Source organism: Lutzomyia longipalpis, chromosome 4, assembly GCF_024334085.1.
Source record: "Lutzomyia longipalpis isolate SR_M1_2022 chromosome 4, ASM2433408v1".
NCBI classification, from domain to species: domain Eukaryota; kingdom Metazoa; phylum Arthropoda; class Insecta; order Diptera; family Psychodidae; genus Lutzomyia; species Lutzomyia longipalpis.
This window is the reverse complement of record NC_074710.1, coordinates 8,230,535-8,254,454: the sequence shown is the minus strand read 5'-3', so window position 1 is coordinate 8,254,454 and position 23,920 is coordinate 8,230,535. Positions and strand designations below refer to the sequence as shown.

The following is a 23,920-nucleotide window of genomic DNA, read 5'->3' as shown; positions in this document are numbered from 1 at the left end:
TTCCTAAGAATATTATACTGTTTAAGATTAAGAAGAAAAGAATCTTACAGTGACAATTTGAGTCAGTAAAGGATGATTGCCGTTTGCATTCAATTACTTAACTAAAAATTTAAAATCTTTACTTGCGCTTTTCTTAAACATATATGAATAGACTCAAATATATCAAATTCTACGAAAATCGCTTGTTTTGGAGCCTTTGTCGAATTTTCAAGTGATTGTGATGATCTTAAAACTAACAAGGGCTATGAGTTATTACCTTTACACTTCAATGTTTGAGTTGTTGATAATTAAGGTAGCTCAAGTTCATGAGTAAGGTAGTTTATTAATTGTTTCAATGATTTAATTGCTCGTTCTTCTGGAATCAGAACTTTCGAATATTAAAATTATTCTTATTCGAATCCTTAAACTCATTTCTAAATTATCAACTTTGAAGAATTCTTGACTTTGTTCTTAATAAATGTAAGATTTTTCCATTTTTTTTAAACGTCTATAAGCTCGAGAAAAGTGCATCTTTCTCATTTTTTTTTGCTCAAAATTTTATTAAAAATTACGTTTCGGTCAGTTAAAGTTCTTTCTACGGGTGTTAAATGATTTGAATAAGCCACGTCAAAAAAAAAATTTACAAAATTACACAACTTCTCTTCTTTCACCATCATTAGTGGCTAATCAGTTACTCATTGGATCACGAGTTAGAAATTCCAATCATTTAACAGTCTGAGGAAGGACACAGATTGTCCGAAACATCACTTTAAAATATTTTCCTTTAAAGCCAAAATTACTTTGACCGTAAATCTGAGTTTTAACACCAGATATTCCAAACGGTCGTTAGCCTTATTAATCCATTTCTAAGATCTAATAAATCTTTATTTTCAATTTTCTATTTTATCTCAAATCAGAAAGGTAATCTCCTGTTGTTAGAACCTACAAAGATAAGACTTTTTTGAGTCAGCCGAGTGTTTTTCTCCAAATCAACCACAAGCAATTGCCAGTTTGAATTTCCAAATCAAAACAAACATTTCCACTGCTGGTGTTTCCCATCCAAAAGTGGCTGTATTGTAATTAAAATTTATGACCGATTGTCAGACAAAATTTCATCGTAAATTCAACAGTTTCTTTTTCGCATCAATGAAAATACTCGTGAGAGTTTAACCTTTTCAGGGTTTATCTGACAAAATATTGCCACTACAAGAGATTTCTAATCACAAAAGTTATGATAATGGATTAAGGACAAAGTTATTCTGGCAGAATTTATTTTTTAAATAAACTAATAAAAAACTAATACATCAATGCTCAGCTTTTAGAGGCTTCGCTTTACTTCTATTTTTCGTGAAAAGGGAAATTTCTTTGTTAAAGGAAAATAATCTTTAAATTATTGAAGAAAGTAAGGAAATTCTTATCATTCAAATAAATCATTTAAAGCGAAGCACAAGCGTACCATTTAATTTCAAGCAATGCGACGGAAATGAAAGGTCATAAATTTGTCTCAAAAAACTTCAAGAGTTCATTCTGTTGCATATACAAATATATACATATGTTTATGCTTTAGTGTAAGTATTTATGAAATTAAACTTGAAGCCACCAAACACTCCAAATCAATCAACTTCTGACCAATAGTTTAAAGAGAGTTAAATTGTGATTTTACCTAAAGTTTCCTATTAATTTTCCCACCCTAACAAAACACATGGGTAATGGGAAAGCTTTTGTCAGTATATGTGGGGCTGGACAATTGGAAAATCACGCACTGAATCGTCTGCTAAATGAGCTTTTGGCAGCCATAGCATTTCCAAGCAAACAAAAGACCCGCCATTTGGGGGTAAGAGGGTATTCAAAGAGGCACCCATTCCCTCCCTACCATCACTTTGTACAAAGTTCACCTCATGTACAAACACATTAAATTATGCTGGCAAGAGAACTTTCATGATGTTTGGTCAAGTGTTTAAAGTTCCTGCACCTACAGAACTTTCCTGCCTATATATAATAGCTATATACTATGTAAATGAAAAGCTTAAAGACTTTTCATTCGTCTAACCATTTTGGAATTAACTTAAATCTAGTGAGAAAATCAAAATTTTCCTTTACAAATGGCACAAAGGTGTGTGAGTGTGTCCTTATTTGAATTCCTCTTGGCATTTTCTTATGCAAATCTCATGCCAAAAGAATGGGCAGATGTGGAGGGAGCTTCTATTTCAATTTTAAACTATACAGCAGCACGATTTGAGGAGAGGCATTGTGAAGTGAATTTTGTGTGCCTTTCTGCGTACTATTTATTCAAGTCACGTTTGGACCCTTTAAAGCTCACCCCCGAGCAGCTTGAAAGAAAATTTTTTTTTGGGAAGCATTTTTCGCGTGCTGAACTTCAATTTTCACCGATAGCGCGCGTTGAATTGCAATTGATGGGGGCCAGAGATCATAAATTACCACGTCACACAAGCCACCATCAATCAATCACGGGAGCGTCGAATTTATGCCCAGGAGGTTGCTCGCCATCTCTCTCTATGATTATCATTAAACGGGTGCTCGGACAAAATGCTAATGAGACTCCCGGAGCGATCCCGGTGCATCCACCAAAAAGGTAGTCTCGCGTCACACAGGGCAATCGCATGCAGGAGATTGGCTGTGGCCGTCGGAAAGACGACAAAATATCTCACTGACAGCGTATGCGAATTGAATGATCTCCTTTCTTCTCCTATTATTTAAAAGAAATATTATATTTTCAATAATACTTAAAAGGTTATTATTTTTTTTCCTCTCCCACCCCTCCCTAAGGTCTTCGGGTCTACTGACCCATGTGGACCGCCAACACCTACAATTGATTTATCATTACACCGCAATCCTATTATCTTTTAGTAATTCACCTAAAAGTCCGGTTCATTCAGCCTTTTCTAAAAAAAAAAAAGGTTATTATGCAGACTATATAATTTTTTTGATGTGATTTTAAAAGAAAGTTTTAATTTAAATGACGCTGAAATTAAATTAAAAATAATGATAACAATTTATTAAGTTATTATATAATTCTAACGTTAACCTGTTTTTCTAACGTATGACATTCAATTTTTTCAACATAGGGCTTAGACACTTAAAAACCTTTGATACGCAACTTAAATTTAAGAATTTTTTTCAAAAGATATTTTTTTTTGAATACCAGCAATCAGTTAATATTTTTTTCTAATATTTGGAAACTTAGAAATCGTAAATAAAATCCTAAATTTTCCCTGCAAAATATTAATTTTAAGGAAGGTCAAGGTGTAGATTAAAAAAATATATTTTATACAAGAAATGTTTATCTGAATTACAATCTTCGCATTATTCGTCAAAAAGATTCGGATGATTCTGTAAAATAATTGAAATATTCGACAAATAAACATTATTCCTTGATTTTATATTATTTTAAAATATTTTGAATAGTTCTTGCATTTTTTAGTTTTATATTTTCCGCATTTTATGCTCTTGATAAGCCACTGTTTTTTTTTTATCAACCACGAAAGTTTTTCTCATTTTCCCCAAATTACTGAAAAACTTCTTTATGTTTTAACTATATCAAAAAACTTTTTGATAATAGCGCGTATTTAAAATTGAATTCAATAAAATAATTTAAAAAGTTTGGTGTTTTTTATAATTTCGTTTTTTATTGTAATTATATACATATTTTTTAGAAATGAATAGTTCTATCCAAGAGATAATATGATCAAAAGCGGACTATATATTACAGTTCATGTATGTAGGTATATAAATTTTAAAAATATTGAAATTTTAAGCTTAAATAAAATGATTTTACTTTTAATCACATTTTCAATTTTTTCCATAAATTAATTTTTTTACTAAAAATTTAATGGTACGTTTGTACGTGTTTTCCAGCAATTTTTTTCTTCTCATTGCTGATTAATGTTTCTCCAAAAGAACCTAAAAAAAAGCCAAGAAATTCTCTTTGTAAAAATTTCCTTTTAATATGCTAAAAAAATTATATTTTTAGGTCGTGCGGAGCCACCTGTGGGGGTTGGAGACCCCTGTGCGGGCTGCAATAAGCCCATTTTAGATAAATTCCTCCTTAATGTCCTGGAACGTGGGTGGCATGCATCCTGCGTGAGGTGCTGTGAATGCCTTCAACCTCTCACGGATAAATGTTTCAGTCGTGAAGCAAAGCTCTACTGCAGAAATGATTTTTTCCGGTAAAATATCTTCAATTTGAATGTAAAAAAATAAATAAATCCCAAAATTTACATCTTGTGGCATTTTTTTGCAGACGATACGGCACAAAATGTAGTGGCTGCGGTCAGGGCATTGCCCCATCGGATCTTGTAAGGCGGCAGCGGGATAAAGTGTTTCATCTCAATTGTTTTACGTGCTGTGTGTGCAGGAAGCAACTGAGCACGGGGGAGCATCTTTATGTGTTGGATGACAATCGGTTTATGTGCAAGGATGACTACACGCAGATGAAAGCAGCCGGTCCACCGTCATCGCTCACGGGTAAGTCCGCCATTGAATCTTAAGTTTTCGCACACAAAATGGGGAAAGAAAGGTGAATGTAATCCCCTATGCGAGATTGAATTGACACAGCCAATGGGGGAGGTGCCCTTCTGCGTGTTATGCTATGTTGTGCCCGGGATTCTTCGTCGTCTCGTTGCCCCAAACCACTGGTCCCATCCCAATGTAAGGACCTACAGCGCATGCCAAAGCATTCCCTTCTTTTTGCCATTCACTCTGCACCCGCAAAAAAAAGAACCCGCCAGAGAGAACCCAAAACTTTCCACCCCATTTTCCGTCTTGCTATATATACACATATAATATGTATACATAGGTATATTATGTAGAATTTTCTCTTTTAGAAATGTCGTTTGCGGTGCAGAAATTTTGCTTCGTTTCACTTTATATGACTCGAGGACCTCTCACACGGAGAATCTCTCCATTTTGTGCCCAACTCTGCGCGTCGTTTCTCACAGACGCTTTCGCGAGGGGGGGGGAAAGTTGAAAATTTTTATGAGGGGGATGAAAAAGCACCATGGAGGGTTGATATGGCGAATTTCAAGACGATATACTCACAGAAAGCTATTTTGTCGTGAATTTAAAGTCCTCCCGCCGATCGATATTTGCGCCATTGCTCGCTGAGACGCTTTACTAAATTTATCCTCACAGAAGGAGAGTCTAAAGATAAATTTTCTTCAGTATTAAAATATTTTTCTTGTTCCACTTCAAAAAATATTATTTAGTTGTTTATCTATAACTTTAATTAAGAATTTCTAATAATTTTTCAACAATGTGGCTATTTGTGTACTACATATTAGACTTATTAAGATCACTATTTGCCCCATTATTAGTCAATTGTATTTAGGCCTAAAGGAATAACTTATTTTTAAACAAATTCTGGTCAATTTTTTGTCAAATATTGATCAAATATTGATATTTGAGTCAGTTTATTTTTTAAGAAATTCAATGTAAAATTTTCTCAATGAAGGATCTTGAAATTTTGACTCTAGATATGCTATTTGCTTTAAAAATACACGAAGAAAGTTTGAGAAAGAAAATAAAGATTAAATGATTCAAACTTTTCTCAGAATTATTTAAGCAATTATTGGACAATATTTTTTTTATTTCATTATTATTTCCTTATTATTCCATTCTATTTTTCATTTATTTTTTAATAATCTAAATTACAGAGCATACTCAAAGAAAAATTTCTACCAAAAATGCCAGTGAAACTGTCAATTTCTGCGAGTTTCTTACATTAGACACTGCGACGCAAATTGCGAATATTTCACTCGCATTCGACTAGTATGAAATTTTTTTCTGTGTGTAGAAGGATTCAATTAGGAAGTAAAACAATTAATACAATATTAAGGCACTTCTATGATTTTAAAAAATAATAATCAAAATATTGCTGATTCTCTTTATCATAAAATATTCGGAATATTTTCTTTGAAATTCAATCCGTAAAATATTTTTAATTCAGATAAATTCCTTTTTGGCTTTAACCTCAGCTTTAATAGTCGATCGTTACTCATCGCCTGACGCATTTTTTTTGCAATGCATCAGTTCTCTTTAACAATCCTCTGTGGATCATTTTACGCCGCCCTTATAATGTTTGGCGAATACATCGAGTGAAATCACAACATAAACATCTCACCCTGAAGGACAAAAAAAACTACCCTTACAGGATTATCTTCTCGTTGGAACAAAACCACCAAAAGACATGGGATTAGCCATTGCGGTGTATGTGTGTGGAATTTGTGTGTGGATGAAAAAAAAGAACTTCGGCAGGAAAGAAGGCAAAAAGGATTATGTGAGACCTCATGGATTTTTTTTTGGGGGTTCTCCTCTTCAACCCACCATTCTCATCTGCTTTCGGTGGCTTAGCGACTTCTCGTATTTCCACTCCCTTTGAGCCCTTGTTATTTTTCACCTCCCAAGGTGTTGCCGGAGAGTTTATATGGATACCCTTCTTCATACCTTATGGGTTGCAAATACACACACAGTGTGGTGATTATTATCGGTAAATAAACATCTCAGATGACTAAAGCTCTAATCCAGTCAAAGGAAAACTCACAGCTCCTCCAATATGTGTGTGGATTTGTGTGGCAGAAATCTCACCACCAATGCCATCCCCGGTATGAGAATAATCCCATGAAGGGGAAAATATTTTTGTAAAATAGCAAAGATGGGCTTTACTTCATCGTTAGTTCCTCGAAAGTGGTGAGGAGGTCAATTTGAAAAAATACAAAAGAGACTTTTTCGGAAACTTTAAGGGATCATCCAAAAAAAAACCAAGAAATCTCATCTGAGTTCATTTTGAAAATAAATTTAAAACCATTTCAACTAATTTCCGGATGTATACGTACAGTCGCATCATACAGCCCACCTGAACCCTCAAAGCCACAAATGAGCTACCCTAATCACCCGCACCTGGTTTGCAAAAATGAAGAATAAAATAAATTCATTGACACACACCTTTGCCCAAAAATCCTTCTTAACAAGAGATCAAGAGGTCGCAAATTGATTTTCCACGTAAATCAACTTATGTGTACGGATTACGTTGCATAAAAATTGATTTAGGTTCACCAAAACAAACACCGAGAGTTTGTTTCTTCTTTCACAACGTTTAACCTTTTAGCCCATGACCAAAAACAGATACTTGTCGGTTGGAAATCACAAAATTGAGCAATTAAAAAAAATATTACAAGAATTCTCTCGCTGAAGTAGCCATTGTGGCTATAAAATGAGCCCATAAAAAACCTCACAGAGCGATGAAATGTCACTAAAGAGAACTTTTCAGGTGGGCTACATTTGAAGTTAAATCATTTTTATTTATTAATAACTTTTCCAAAATGAAAGAAGAATTTTTAACACTTGGAGGACTCGAATTTCTAACCTCAAACTTTGAGCTTAATTTTCTATTATAAAGAAAACGTTTTTCCGGATTTTCTTTTGACAAACTTGTTGTATTTGAATCCGCCTACACATAGATGTAGAAATTATAAAGATAAGGTGGATAGATTTTAATCTATGGCGGTTTAAAAAAGTCGAATTGGCAGTGACTACCAGTAATGTCCTCCAAGTGTTAAATGCTGAGCTGAAAGTTTAGAATTTATGGCATAAATAAAAAGTTAGGGAGAAGCAATGAAATAAAATTGAATCAGATTTGAGCAATATTTGATCAAATATTGAGCTCAATCTGTGGGGTGTAGTTTGTGGTTTGAATTCACGAAAAATCGGCTTATTGTTCCATATTATATGAGAAAAAGGGTTTTCTCATAAAGATCCTAATAGGTTAATTTATGAGAAAGTTCTAAAATAACTAAAGAAAAGTTTAAAAAAAATCGCGATACATTACTACTTAAAAAATAACTAATACTTTATTTTAGACACAGTTAGGTAGAGTTTACAAAAAAATGAAAGTTGTCAATTTAACAAACAACGCTTTCATTTCTGATTCAGAGCGGGACCTAGCTTTGAAACCTTATAGAGACTAGACCTAAGAAAATTTTATCCCGACCTAAAATAACATGGACACTGTTTTTTTTTAAATTAAGATTTGGCTTAAAAAAAACTTAGACATAGCTTAAGAAACCTAGACCTAGTTTCAAAAACTTAGATCTAGCCTTAAAAACTTAGGCCTTTATTAGAAAACTAAAGCCTTGTTTAAGAATACTTGAGCCTTAACCAACTCTTTCCTGACTTGAAAAAAAAGGCCTAGCCTATAAAATTTATGTATAGCCTAAGTAACTTAGGCCTCACCAATAGAACTTAGGCCAATGTTAAGAAACTTAAGCCTATATAGAGTCTGTCTTTAAAATTTCATTTTGACTTAATTTTTCGAAGCCAAACTTAGTAACGAATCTTACCAATATGGACTCTATTTATGCTTGATTTTGAATTTTAATCCAATTTAGATGTTAAAAAAATAATAATATCCTCATAATTCAGCATGGCTTCAGAAAAAGATAATAATTTGAATTTAAATGAGTTCCAACCAATAACTATAGCTGTTAACTTTTAAATTTAAGCATACGTAGGTAAATCAAATGTCTCGGAAGACCTCGAAGAAATCACGAATTTATCATCAAAAAGCAACAACAAGAATGCAGAGAATGTTTTTTTCTCACACAAATATAAACAGATTTTTTTCTTTCTACACGATTTAGTGCTTCTTGCACAAATTGTCTTTCAATATTCCATGGTGTGTGCGCGCCTTTACCTCTCGCAACCCCCGCATTTATTTTGATATGTGTTATGTACGTGAAAATTCAGGACAATGTCTGACAAGCTGCCAGTTGCCTGTTCATTTCGGTTTTATATCGCCTGACTCTGCCTTTGCTTTTGATGGACATTTTCCCGGGGAGACAACGTTACTAACACACGATTCTGTTCCAACTCGGGGCGTTTGCCATGTACATACATTTCAACTGAATGCAGGTCACTCGCAGAAGGGGTTAAGGTTTGGGTTTTGCAAAAGGTGCTCATGAAAGGGTTTTGTGTATGCGAGGGTGGGGTGTGCTAGAGACGATGATTTTTGACGCATTTCCCATTTATGGTCTGGCAATGAAAAGCAATCTCCTGGAAAGTCTTTGACATTCAAAAGGACCTTATTTTGCTCAAGATTATTCTATTTTTCAATTAATTTTCTTTGAAATTTCAATAGAATTTTCTTGGGAGACCTGTTAAGGGAAGTCCTTAACAAATCCCAAACATTGTTCGTTCTTTGATATTTAAAGAAAAATCGAGTCATTAAGTTATTTTGGTAAATTATAATTTTCTGCAAGAAATCATCGCGATCGGCAGTCTCTTTTAAATGTTCAGCGTTGTGAATTAATTTGGCATTTTATGAGGAAGACACCGGTGATTAAATTTAGCGGGAGGTGAATAAATTTCATTTTTCATTGAAGATTCAATTTGTGGGTATTTAATGTTTGTGCCAAGAACGAAGAACCTCTGCCACTGTCAGACGCTACTATTTTCAAAGTAAGTCAAATTTTATTATTTCCTCCGCGCATTTCCGAGTTTCCGCGAGACACCGCCACCCCCCCATTCGTTCGGTACAATTTGGTAGTGTTGCAATTTGGAAGTGTTGCACCTTGCACCATTCCAAAATAAAAACTCCTCAGATTATTTTGAATAATTCCGCCCATATGCGGGGAAAAAATAGGGCCAATTGTGGGGAAAAAAATTCACACAAAAAGCTGAAAGGTGTGAAATTGCTCATGTCAAGCCGAATTAGTTAAACGGTTCGTGATTACCATCGTAGGTATCATTCCAAAAACAATTTATATATGGAGTGAACCCACCGTGCGCATGTAATAATAATTATGATGATGGTCTCTATGCGAAGATTGCCCAACACTTCTAGCAGACCACACGTTTTCCTCTTCTTCGCTTTTTTTCCACGTTTGTCGCGCTCTCTTCACCCAAAAACTTCTTTCACTTTTTTTTTCACATAAAAGATGGGCCAATGTGCGGGAAATCATGTCTTTCGTGGAGGCATTTCACATGGACCTTCGAGCTCTTCATCCATAAATAACAACTGCTAATTTCGATGTCATGCCCCATTATAAATAGACCTCAAATGTGTGCGTCTGGCCCCATATGAATTCCGGCATCCAAAATTGCCGGTTGCCATTGAGAAGAAATAATTTGAGGGAGGGAGGACCCCCCTGCTGAATGTGTTGTGTAGCCTCCACGGCCAAAAGGGAGTTTTGTGGGCGAACACTGAAGGTGGAGAGTGCCATTGGGCATGAGCATTTGATGGGTAACAATTAAAATTCTCAAAATATTTTCCACCCGCGGTTTTTTTCTTCTTGTTTTCCTTCTACAAAATCAGGGGGTGTTTATCTGGTATATTTTATGATTTTTTTGCAGCATAATTAGAATTTAATTTTAATATTAAAGATTTGAAAATTCAATGAAAATTTTGAAATTGAGAAAACAATCTAGGATTTACTTCAGTTCTATGAAAAATTGTTCATAAACTAGAAAATCGTGGTTGAAATTCTTTGATTTTTTATGTTGTTTTTTTTAATAAAAAAAAAACTGGTAGCCTAGATACATAGCATAAAATTTTAAATTTTCCTTTAGATATAATTTGTTATTTACGTTATTTATTAATAGAAGCAGAAATAAATCTCACAGTTTTTAATTTATAAGAAAAAACTCAAATTAACAGACTTGCGGTTAAAAATTTTAAAATATGTTTTGAAATTAACAAATAGTTGCGGTTTTATAGTAGGTATGTGTTGTGTCTTGACCTAAGTGGGTGCTATAATACAAATTTTAAGCATAAAATATTTTTGAAAAATTATAATTATCTTAAGCTAATATAAAAATGATAAAAACTAGTTTTTCTATCAAAGAATTGACTCTTATTGATAGGAAAAAATCTATGGTTCTAAAAAGCAAAAGAACCTAATAAGCAAGTCGGCGGCAAAGGTTTAACATTTATTCCGAATAATTTCTTAAATATCGGAATATTTGTCAAAGCTTTATACAGACTAACACCTCTTACACATAACAGCCACTTCTTCTGGTTAGGCATAGCAAAGCTACAAGTTTTTGAGATTTTTTTTTTAGAGCAAAATGCGTAAAGTTTGCAAAAAATATTTTACATTTTCAAGAATTTTAAGGAAACATTAAATATTTTATTAGGTTTTCAATTTTTTTGTAACAAAAATTGAATAAAATCTTGCTTAGTAGAGAGCTTAGAGCTGCTTAGAGAATCAAAACAAAGCTGTACTTTAACACGATCTTGGCGAGCAAAATGATCATCCTCCTGTGAGAATCCTCCTTAAAGTCTGTTTGTCTATTTGATTAATATCACTGTGAATTTTTACCTGAAGCACCACATCCCATATGGTCAGATCATGATCATCAAAAATCATCTCTTCACCTTCCTCACCGGTGTCTGTAATATCCCCGAAAAACATTTTTTTCTTCTTGAGTCTTGTCTTGAGCACCAAAAGATGGAGAGAGTGAAAAAATGAAATATTTTCCAACATATTTCTTACAATGTTGAAGAAGAAAAAGACAAAACACTGTATGCGGAAAAAAAATGATAGGCGTATGATGAGCTCATCAAGAAGTGGCAGAGAGTTTTGTACGCGTTATTAAACAACTGAGCGTCTCTGGAAATGCGCGTACTCTCCGCGCGGCGTCTCCATTCGATACCATCTGCAGACTCCCATGAGAAAACTGAAGCATTGTGGTTCGCCCTCCGTGGAGATGGTGGAAAAGCCAGTAGTTTGCGATTCAGTCAATTGCACTCCAACATCGTGATTGCAGTGCACGCCCAAGAAATCCTCAATGCACATAAAAAAATCTTCCGCGGGATTTTTCTTTTTTCTTCCATTGAAGAACTTTTTTTTTCGTTCACTTAGAATGAGGTTTGAGCATTATTTTTAACGTGAAAAAAAATCTACATTAATGATCATAAACATAATATTAGTTAGAAGATTGTTCTATAAATTTACCAAAGAAATCTAATTTCTAGCATAAAATTCTCTGAGCAAATAGTTTATTGACATATTTTACATTTTTCTTTTAACTTATATAATAGATTATCCGGAGAATTGATAAAAAAAATTGAAAAAGAAATTCAAGAACTTTTTGCCATGCAATTCGTTATATTAGACCAAGAAAATTAACATGTTTTCTAACCTCAACCTCAAAATAATTAATTGGATACATGTAGTCTCAATTTTTTCAGGAAAGCCCCAAAATTTGATTCTGATTGATTTCCCGTTGAAATTGGGGTCATACAGGTTGAGCTAACTGAGCATTCCCATTTTCATTTTCCGATATATTTTTCCAAGAATTTGAATAAAATTGAACAGGTAGCGCCACGAGTGGCCACAAAAATAATTTCAAGTTGACGAAATTTATGTTTTTTGTGACTTTATTTTCAAAGAATTTATGCTGTAGTGTTATGTTTTTAGTGCATTTTATGCTTTTATATTAAAGAAATATGTGTAATAAGTGCATAAAAATCAGCCGAAGGGCAGTGCGATGTGAAAAAAGTGCATTTTTTGTGGTCCAAAAAGGTGAAAAACATCACTTTTTCCAAGTGAGTTTTCCGCATGAAAAACACCTCAGAATGCAATGCGTCTACCTCACAACGATTCTAGAACGCATGCAGAATCTGAGGAAATCATATTTGGTCAGGGAAACTCCCCCAATTTTCCGGAACAGAGCTCCAAAATTTTCCCGCGAAATTGCCTAGGGTCGTGGTGGAGACATCATATCGCGTGAATTTTCCAATTTATTTGTATTTAAAATGCTATGAAACCCTTCACTTAAAGCCTACAATGCATTTAGAATGTAAGGAAAATCAATTTAGGCCTGGAAAACATCTCAATTTTTAGGAAAACGCCCCAAAAAAATTCAAATCAGCTCACATAAAAAATGTAAACAAAGGGTTGACAATATTGTCAATGATTTCGCGGGAAAATTTTGGAGCTCTGTTCCGAAAAATTGGGGGGTTTTCGCTGACCAAATATGATTTCCTCAGATTCTGCATGCGTTCTAGAATCGTTGTGAGGTAGACGCATTGCATTCTGAGGTGTTTTTCATGCGGAAAACTCACCTGGAAAAAGTGATGTTTTTCACCTTTTTGGACCACAAAAAATGCACTTTTTTCACATCGCACTGCCCTTCGGCTGATTTTTATGCACTTATTACACATATTTCTTTAATATAAAAGCATAAAATGCACAAAAAACATAACACTACAGCATAAATTCTTTGAAAATAAAGTCACAAAAAACATAAATTTCGTCAACCTAAATTTAATTTTATGACCACCAGTTGGCGCCACTTGTACAATTTCATTCAAATTCTTGGAAAACATATGGGAAAATTAATCGGGGAAAGTGCTCATTTTCCTCAACCTGTATGACCCCAATTTCAACGGGAAATTGATCAGGATCAAATTTTAAGCCGATCCCGAGAAAAATTGGATCTACATATATCCTAGTTTAATTATTTCGAGGTAAATTTTTAAATCTGCTGTACTAATATTTTGAGTATCTATAGCTATGTATGTATTATGTATGCGTTGTTTCACGAGGCAGCTATATATTCGCATCTCCCCTTTTCCAATTTCCATAAATCGCACATTAATAATTCAGAAATGTTCCTTGAGGAGAGGATATCATTGCTGCCACCACGAAAAATCGATAACTTCACACAAATTTGTGTGATGGTGCAAAAATCACCTTTCCACTGATGATCTTTTGGGGAGAGCGAGCCTCACAATATATACATACATAGTGCTTCAGAGGAGTACGAGGAATATTATGGAGATTCTGGGATTTGTTGTTTTTTTGCCATCTCTCCCCCCATCTCCTTCGATTCTCGAGACCCATCTGAGGTCGCGCGGTATCTTACCTTTTGTTTTGTGGGCCCCCGCAGAGCCCCCGAGGTCACAGCGGGGTTCCAGGTGATTAGTTCAGGTTATGGGCGAATGGAGAGTGGCTGGTGTGCCGTGTAAAACTCTCTCAGCTCTGACGGAGAGCCCGTGAGACGGTCCGTGCATACTCAAGTCTGCTCTGAAGATCTCTTCCACCGAAAATCGCCCATCCCGCGCACAACCCAACAAGAAACATATTGGACAGACTCCATCAGCATATGCATGAATGATTGTTCGTAAAGTGTGAAATGTTGTTCTCACAGTTGTTACCTCAACTCCTCGCCCAGATTGCAGCTTGTTCTTTTATTCCCCATCGTCAATACACAACCAACTCTCATCTTCTGTTTTGGCCTTCATCTTTAGCGCTAAAAGGAGCCGCCCTTAAACAAACCACAAAATAATCGAGACTCGAAACCACCGCAAAGCCCCTTCAGGGTTCTTTGCTCCTTTTTTTTTATCTTCATCTCGTTTGTGGTGAATCTTTCGGGGTGCTTTTTTTCTCGGACAATTAGTCAATGATCATCTATCAAGTGTCGGTTAAAAAATTCCTTAAAAAATGGAAAGATTGTAAAATACATCGTTAATCTATCTGACTAATTCATATTTAATATTAGAGATAAATTAAAGAAAATTATGAAAAAAAATCTGTTTTTTAAGTAAATCTTTCTCCACGATTTTAATAGTCTTATGCACAAGACATAGAGTAAGTCCCCCGCATGTAACCAAAATTAGTTTTTAAATTATTGTAGGGAATCATTAAAGCTACAAAATAGGCGTGTTCATTTCCCGGAAAAGCGCTGGGAAACATACGAATTTTCCGGTTTTCCGTTTAACCTATATGTTTATTTATTTCTCAATTTATAGTAAGTAATTGTAGGAAATTCTGATTTCAAATTAAAGCTACATAAATGCTTAATATTATATATTAAAACCATTTTCCAAAATGCTCTAGAAGGTGAAAATTGAAAAAGATTTTCCGATCACGCATATCAGTGAAAATATTAAAAAAAAAACATGAAACATGATAGCTTTGAAACCTTCAAGAAAAATCATGTGGTCTCTTTTTAACTAATACAATATTGATGAGATGACAAATGTGAGTTTTTATAACATTGAAAATCACTTTAAAAAAAGGGTTTCCCAGCAGATTTTCCCACCAAGTGCTATACCAAATGAAAGGGAATTAAAAGAGCTACAAATTGAGGGATGGTCAAGGTGGTCCCATGCAATATTGTGGGAATATTGCTAGAAATTGAGAAATAAATCAACATAGGTTAAACGGAAAACCAGAAAATTCGTATGTTTCCCAGTGCTTTTCCGGGAAATGACCACGCTAATTTTGAGGCTTTCAAAACCAGTTTTGGTTACATGTGGGAGACTTACTCTATGTCTTGTGCATAAGACTCTTTTTTCATTAGAGAAATAAAATTATAAAAACGTTTTAACGTTAACTTGTCTCATATCAATATAATGAGGTCTTAATTAAAAAAAATCAACCCCTATAGATATCAATTCCACTTTATATATATAGCAATTTGATGTGAACGAAACGGAAAATTGATGAGATAATGAGAAATGTTTGTTGAAAACGTCGCTTACTCTACTTTGGAGGGTGCCCTTTCTTCGACACCGCAACAAAATCATTTCCAATTTCCCCAAAACGTTTTTTCCCTAAATTAAATTACCAGTATTTGAGCATCTCTCAAACGGATCGAGAGGGTGTTCCGTCGGGGTATACGGTACAAGCCACCCCTGCTGTTTTTTGTCATACCAGAGAGTGTTCAAGTGCTTGTCCAAACAGCGTTTGATCGCCGAGTCGCGCATAATGCGAGTGCTTTTGTCAATTTTCCTCCTCTCTCCCCGAAAAACAACCACCCTCAAACTATATATAAAATGTACATATTGAGAAGGGATGGCATGAGCTATGAGCTTCCGGGGAAAACGATCCCAAAAGATATGCGCCAAGAGAGCGAGGGAGGGGATGGAGTGTCTCTCACGAAGCATTTTGTATTCATATCAAACAAAAACACTGAATTTTCTCAAGTGTTTGCCCAGAATAATTTTCCCTCACACCACGGTGGAGCGTTACAAAATTCACTTGAATTTTCTTCATCACCCCTCTACAACACTGTGCTCAATACGCAGCTAAAGGTGGTCTAGCAGGAGGGCACTTGGAATGTTTCAAGGGTTTCAGCATTGTTCAGAGGAGGGTTGAATTTCCCAAGCAACTTCACACAAAATGTTTTGTGTTGAGTTAAACGGGTGCATGTGTCTCGAATTGAAAGCAAACACATTGTATTACATAGATTTCCCAACCATCGAATCCCGCAATATACCCTCAAATTCCCGGGTGTGAGAGAGGGAGGAACGGGGGTGCCTGTGTGAGGGTGTGAGAAAATGAGTTATTGTACCTCACATTGAATTTCCCTTTGTCCATGATATTTATTTGATTTCAACCTGCCATGTTTGCCCATCAACCTTCGTGTTCATGAACTAGTCTTCCCCATCAGTGCTAACAGGTGGAGAAAGAAATCCATGCACATCTCCGCAGGGACAAAAAAAACTTTTTCTCCGTTCTTTTATCAAACAATATAGGGGGATGTTAAAATACTGTGATGAAGGAAAATGGCATCAACACACGCGGAATGAAAATTTTGTTGGTTGCTCTATTTTGCCCTCCTGGCGAGAAGGATGTTTTTGACATAAAATCGTTATCAGAACCCCTCATATGCACACAAATTCCCCGTAAACACTGAAAAGCCTCCCGCCCCCATCAAAGACGCGCCAGAAACATTTTCAGGTTCAACACTCTTCTATTTATAAGCAATTTTCTTCAAAAACAATATTATATATAATTTTAAAGGAAATTTATTAAAGATCGAGAGATTAAATTGAAATTAAAAGCAACATTTTAGCATAAAGATTCATTGATGTTGGTGAAAGTATTGTAATGAGGAGCAGGATATTATGCATGTTTGAAATAACTTGAATATTTTCATTTTTTCGTTAAATATTTCAAATAATATTTAAATGTTTAAAGTTTGACGTTTTATCTTCTGACATTTGTTCGGTTTGACTTTTCTAACAAATTGACATTCTTTCCTAACGTTTGACATCTTTACTTTAAACTTTAATCGTTTTTTTTAACGATTGACATTTTTTTCACAATTTTCTAACGGTTTCACTTTCCTTCATTGATCCTTTTCCTCTGCCGACAAAGTGTACAAATGAGATGAGATGAATAACCCCCCGTTGATCTCCTCACTGTTCAAAACTCTTGATGATGAGAATAACTTGCTGATGTACAAAGTGACATCTATTTCAATTTCCATCGTCGTCGTGTGTTGAAATCTTAATCCAATTATAACCTCCAAAAATGAACTTGACTTGTTCATTATATTGACCAAAAGAAAATAACCCAAAGAAAGTTCCCCGCTGAAGAACTTTCAAGTGTGGTGGAGAATATATAAAAAAAATATGAATAAATTATTTGAAAAATTTCTTCGGGTGTTTTATAATAAAAAAAAATGAGACATGACAGCATACCAAATTTATGGAAATTCTATGGGATGAAGAAAAAGGGGGAAAGCTTTCACTTGTGCGGCGGGGATTTGCTTTCAGTTTGTGACTTACGATGATACTAATTATTGTTTGGAAAATGATGCTGAGGCATCGTAAAGCAAATTAATGGGACATCGACAAGCATGGGATAGCGGGATGGCGCGGCAACTACCCGGGAATATTGAGGCTAACGATGGGAATAGAATATTAATCGTCGATCCACAACAAATTTTTAATGGTCTCTTTTATTCCCTTTTTCCCGCCATGTTTCAACCACGCGGCTATGTGGAGATTTTTATACTACATGAAATTATTTATGATCCCTTTCGTTTTATTTAATTTTTTTCGAAGCATTGATAAAAGAGTTATTCTTCTAAGGAAAGTCTGCAAATATTAACAAAAAAATAATTTAGAATGTTAGTGATAAACTTAAAGTCAATAATTGATCAATTATTCAGCAAATATTAAGCAATAATTGGATAACTTTTACAATAGGTTACATTTTTTAAAAGAAATAGGGGAGAGCGGGGTTAAAAAAGTCACTTAAGGGTTTAGAAAAAGCTCAAAATATCATATTTCCCAAACAGATAAAACGAAATGTATAGCCCATTTCTTTAGGAAATTTACTGCCCTATAACTCTTTCTTAGATCATTTTGCTCTATCTAGCTAGGAAATATGATATTTTAGGCTTTTTCCAAACCCTTAAGTGACTTTATTAACCCCGCCCTCCCCTATCTATAAATTATTTTATTTGATTAATTTCTGTGTTTATTTAGTATCTATGTGAAAAAAGTTAGCCGTAGTACAAAAAAATAAACAAAAGTGTAAATTATTTATGAGCTTTCGACTCTACTTGTACCTTCATCAGGGCTTCTAAAAATTAAGAGAAAAAAAAGTGAAATAATTATCATGAAATCTTTATCACTGCTAAACTGCTTAATTATACAATTAATTGCGATAAATATTATTACAAAAGTAGCTCTTAATTGGTATTTATTTGTAATTTTTTGAAGTAGTTATTACATAGGTACTCAATATTTACCCAATCATTTTGAGAAACTAATGCATGAAATAAATCCATGAAATTATTCAATTAATAAGAAATTTATAATACAATAGGTAACTTATTGTCATTAAAAATAAAATAAATTTTAACGAAAAAAAAGTTTGTAATAAATGTCACAATAATTAGTCAATTATTGTGCAATATTTGATCAATTAGACTAATTTTACTAAATATGAGCGTTAAGTCTTCACCTTTTTTCCAAATATATCACGGAATTGTCAATAAATTTTCAAATATTTCACATAATTGTCAATAAACATAAATAGGGGAACGTGGCCCAATTGCGACCCCCTAAATTCTGTTTCAGAAGGATTGAAAAAAGTCATATTAAAATGAATTAAATCTTCCCAAGTTTGGTACCATTGGAAAGGTCATTTAATAGGCTAACTTTGTTCTATAGATGCAAACATTCTATCTCTTACCTGTTCTGAGTAATAATGGAATTAAAAAAAGTTGCTAAAATTGCACTTTTTCACCACGGTGTTCTAATTGCGACCCCCCGAGTGTTCTAAATGCGACCCCCTTTTTTTGCCGTAATTTGTGGGTTTTTCACTAGTAGATCACATTTATCACTACTATAAATAGGGAAACTGCCATGAATTACCCGGAAAAGCCGGAAAATCAAGAATTTATTTTCATTTTTCCCCACATTTGTTTTGACATTTCGCCCTTGAGGTGACTACACACACTTTCACACACACCGACAATTGCGCACTCACTAACGTAATTCGCAGAAAATCCACGAAAATTCTTCTGAGGAATGCGTAAATTACACTAACTACACTCGCCTTTGGCTTTAGGAACATTTTCACTGCGAAAAAACTTTCAATAAACGTGAAAAAATATTGCTTTTCCCGAAATCAAAACACAGCGCGGTCTGTGTGAGAAAGACACTTCTACACTACTACACGCACGCGCGACAGCTTTACCGTGGTGAGTGGTGGAAATAGACGGTCCGAATTGGAACATTTTGGGGGTCGCAATTAGACCATTCTGCATGTATTACATTTTCACTTAATTACTTAAAATACCTAAAATCTTTCAAAAAATTGTAAATCAAGTAATAAATTAGACCCTCTAAGCTACAGAAACGCGGCATAATATGAGACATAATAGTGGGAAAAAAACTCATATCAACTTAGTTTCCAAAATCAGAAAATGTCGGCCAAGTGCTGAAAATGAATTTTGATTTTTTATTAGTCCTGTTGTGTACCAAATTAATTTATTTTAGGCGCTAACATTACCTTACTATAATATCTTCATAATGTAGTGAAACTAATTTTATAATATTTCGTCATTTACGAGAAAAAGGGGCGGTCGCAATTGGGCGGCGGTCCGATTTGGGCCACGTTCCCCTAATAAAATTTCTCAAAAGCGATAATATTTTGTAATTATTTTCACAAACTTCTCTTATCGAATATTTAAATTAGCCATAATATTTACCCACCAAGGTTCCTTTGCATACATACATAGGTAGTCTAATTGGTTTTATTTTTTAGCAGCTAATTTTGTATTTTAATTTCCATTTACCTATACTAGGCTTCCATTGGTGGGAATAACATGAAGGAGAAAAGCAACATACATGTAATATTCTCAAGATATTTTGAGGAGTTTGTTCAAGTGTGAATAATGCAATAAATCAAAACAATAGCGTGTGAGGTGAAACAAGAGCAAAGTCCATTTGAATATGACAAAATTTTCTTAAATTATAGCTCTCATTTGAAAGTCAATGTTGCTCTTTCACGCCATACTAAATGCTCGTGAAATTCTTGTTATGCCTTCACAATTAGGTGGTACTATACAGATGAGCAAGAAAAATTATAATGATGCCTTTTGAGTGAACCGATTGCCATACACGTGCTTCGGTAAGGCTTCTTTTTGGGGGAGGGAAGCTACAAAAAGAGATCTTCACCTTTCCTTACTTTAATCACTTTAGAAATCTTCCCCACATATGAGTATTAGACAGAAAGATTTTCTTGATTTTTTCTTGATAAAATTTTTAATGAAAAATATCTCTATTTCCTTTTAGATTCATTAATGGGTTCCGGTTCGGAGGATGAAGATGATGAGGATACGCATTTACGAGGACCCCCCATGGGATTGGGACCCCTAGGACCAAATGGTCCCGATTCAGCCGGACCATTGGGTACGTCGGATCTCTCAGTACAAAGTATCAGTACAGACAGCAAAACTGGTCATGATGATTCAGATCAGGTAAGATGTGCCCCCTTCTCCACCACAATGTGAAGATTCTACATTTTTTTAATTGGCATCATAAAAATTATATTATTACCCTCAAAACATTTCCTTATTTTGTTGGATAGAATAATAATACATAAGTGTTGTGCTACGTAATTGTGGAAAATTATTAATGTTTATTAATTCAGTGAAGAAAATTCATTTAATTGTAGCATAATTGATGTTGAGAGCAAACTTGTGTGTTATGCTATGAAGGTTCTTTTTTTTCTCTCATTCTTCAAGAAGATTAAGAGGGATGTGCAGAAACATGCACAGGGTGGAGCTGTAATAAAGTCTGAAGGGTGTTCAATTTAAATAAAAACGTATTTTCTTGTTATATGAATACCGAGAATACCTTACCTACTGATTAAAATCTTGCTAAAGTTTTATTATTTTCTCGCATGAAATATAGGGAAATCTATGATTTTTTTAAGCACAGAGAATTTTCATTGGCGCATTTTGAAGCTGAATTAATAACTATCTATTCTAAATCAGATTTCCTTTATTTAACTTTTTAGAACAAGAAAAAAAAATATGACTCATAAAACTATTCTTTGACAATAAATTCCAATCTAGCATTTATTCGTACAGACTGCATAATGTCCTTTTAAAAGGTTGATTAACAATATAAGAATAAGTTGAATATTTAGAGCTTTATTTCTCATAGATATAAATTCTAGAAGAGAAATCTTCAGAACTAAACAATTTAATTATTTTTTCAGAAAAAAAGGTGGTTTCTGTTCTAAGTCTGGCTTAATTCGTATCTTAAACCAAATTGAAATTTTTAAAGTAAACCTAAGCTTTTAGGACTCACTTTTTAGTTTTCTAACGTAAGCCTTAGAAGTAAAAACGTCTAGGATAGACTGAGTAGGGTGTCTGAAGAAAATCAAAATTTGAGCCTAAATGGTTTTCGTTCTCTGAAGTAAAAGTCATCCTAGAAGGTATTCAGATCTAATTCAAATAGATTTAAAAATAATTTGATCTCAGCTTAAGAAAAAGAACCCTGATTTTAGAAAATCCTAAGCTTGGTTTTAAAGATTTTAGACCTAGATAAAAAAAACTAAAGCCTGGTTTAACAAAACTTAATTTAGGAATCTAAAGTCTGCTTTAAAAGAATTTAGACCTGGATCAAAACACTGAAACTTGGTTTAAGAAAGCTTGATTTTGGAATCTAATCCCGGTTTAAAATAATTTAGGCCTAGTTAAACCAAAAATTAGGCTCAATTAAAAAAAAACTTATGAAAACATCTATCTTAAAAAGCTGAAGTCTAATGAATTATGAAGAAACTTTAAGCCCAGTTTGAGAAACTTAGCACGGGCTTGACTCTGAAAGTCAACTCTTTTTCGAAAAATGTTAATTATTTGTTTTTATAGTTTATGGTTAAATTGAGCTTATATCATTTTAAATCGATAACTTGCGAATAAATATGATTAAAATCTTTTTGTGTAGGGCTCTCTGGATGGTGATCCTGATGGTCGAGGGGATTCACAGGCAGAAAATAAAAGTCCCGACGATGGTGGAAGCGGTTCAAAGCGTCGTGGTCCCCGGACGACAATTAAGGCAAAGCAGTTAGAAATTTTAAAGACGGCATTTAGTCAAACACCAAAACCCACGAGGCACATCCGTGAACAACTCGCCAAGGAGACCGGATTACCCATGAGAGTGATTCAGGTGAGTTCTTTTCTCCTTTTTCTTTCTTTCTTGTCGCTCTGATCCCGGAGGATCATTGATCTTAATTGGGTTCAATGATGATCTTGTGGTTTTCTCTACGATGTTTTTTTCCCCTTCTTGAAACTTCTTCAGTCCAACACTTTTCCCGCCGTTGCTTCTCCTTTTTTTTTTGTTTTGAGAAAATCGATTGATCGTCATTTTCTCTGTCCATGCGATGTGGATGTATGTAGGCAAAAATGAGATGAGTGGCAATAAATAAAAGAACACCAAAGAGGGGAAGAAGAAAAAAATGCACAGAAATTGTGGGCATCGAGAATGGGAGGAGGGAATAGTCTGAGGAAGAGAAAAACGAAGGAAAAAAAAACGATGGACTTGAAGCATATTGAGCTTAAAGAAGTATCCGCGCGCATCGACATGATTTATGATGCGATCACTTCACGTCATGTTTTACTATTCAGCGATCTCCGAGAGATGTGGCTGCCGTTTCATGATCGTCGCTTTTGTTATTGGTGTTTTTTTTTCGTTTGTTGTATATGCATAAAATATAAATAAATAATAGTGGTTCGCTTTCCTTTCCTAAACCCCCTTCAATATTTCTATATATAGGTACGTACATACATATGTATGTACCTATACTTATCTACGTTCTCTACGTCGTTGTCCCTCCTTTTGCGGATCTCTTTAAGCTCTCTGTGCACGCAAGCAAGCTGCTCATGTGTAAGCATTAGGGGGCACAAGGGAGGTAATTTTTATGACCTCTGCCCATAATCATACGTGATCATACGCGATATATCCTTTCGTGAGTGATCAGTAAAAGTCGCAAAGATGAAGGTTTTTTCTTTTCACTTGCCATGCGTGGCCGAAAAAAAGACGAAGAAATTCCCACAGAGGCGGAGACAGTACGTCTCAATTTTGTTATAATACCCCTACCTCAGATGCAGCATGGGTCTGCCGGGGTGCTCCTCTATGCGCCTTAATCCAATTCTCGGTGTCATCGACGACGCTCTCTTGTGCGCATCTCTTAGAAGTGCCAGAAGAAGACGAAACTGGGGGCGAAGCAGACGGAGCGAGAAATGTTTTGGTGTCATGTTAACACACTGCTGGAGTAGCAGGTGACAAGGGACTTTAACATAAATTTTCAACATCTCACAAACCAATCATGAGATGGGTCACGGTGGTGTGACAGCCACAAGAGGTTGATCATTCAGCTAAAATTTGTGTCATCTTGTCATGTTGATTAGCATTTGTCATACATATCCCTGTTTTCCATTCAATTTTCCAAGAATTTTGTACAAAATAAAATAATTTTCTCATATAACTTGGCAAATTCTTCTTAGGATTACCTTCTTCCATACGGAGATCAGAAGATTTTGTATTTTTTATGACAATGAAGATGCACGTGTCGCGTGAAATATCAAAAAGATTATGCAAAGTGAAAGGAATTCTCAGTGTGAGAACTATTGGATGAGGTTGAATTAGCAAATGACGATCAATCTG

General features: G+C 34.5%; 1 protein-coding gene across 1 annotated transcript in view; it reads left to right on the top strand.

Moving 5' to 3' along the window:
* Nucleotides 1-23,920, top strand: part of LOC129796195 (LIM/homeobox protein Lhx1) — a 53,765-nt gene that overhangs the window by 9,954 nt on the left and 19,891 nt on the right. Inside the window, exons 2-5 of the mRNA XM_055837972.1 lie at nt 3,971-4,166; nt 4,241-4,464; nt 20,543-20,727; nt 22,202-22,423. Of these exons, the coding sequence (XP_055693947.1) occupies nt 4,407-4,464; nt 20,543-20,727; nt 22,202-22,423 (465 nt within the window). The 5' untranslated portion in view covers nt 3,971-4,166; nt 4,241-4,406. The remainder of the gene's footprint in view (nt 1-3,970; nt 4,167-4,240; nt 4,465-20,542; nt 20,728-22,201; nt 22,424-23,920) is intronic.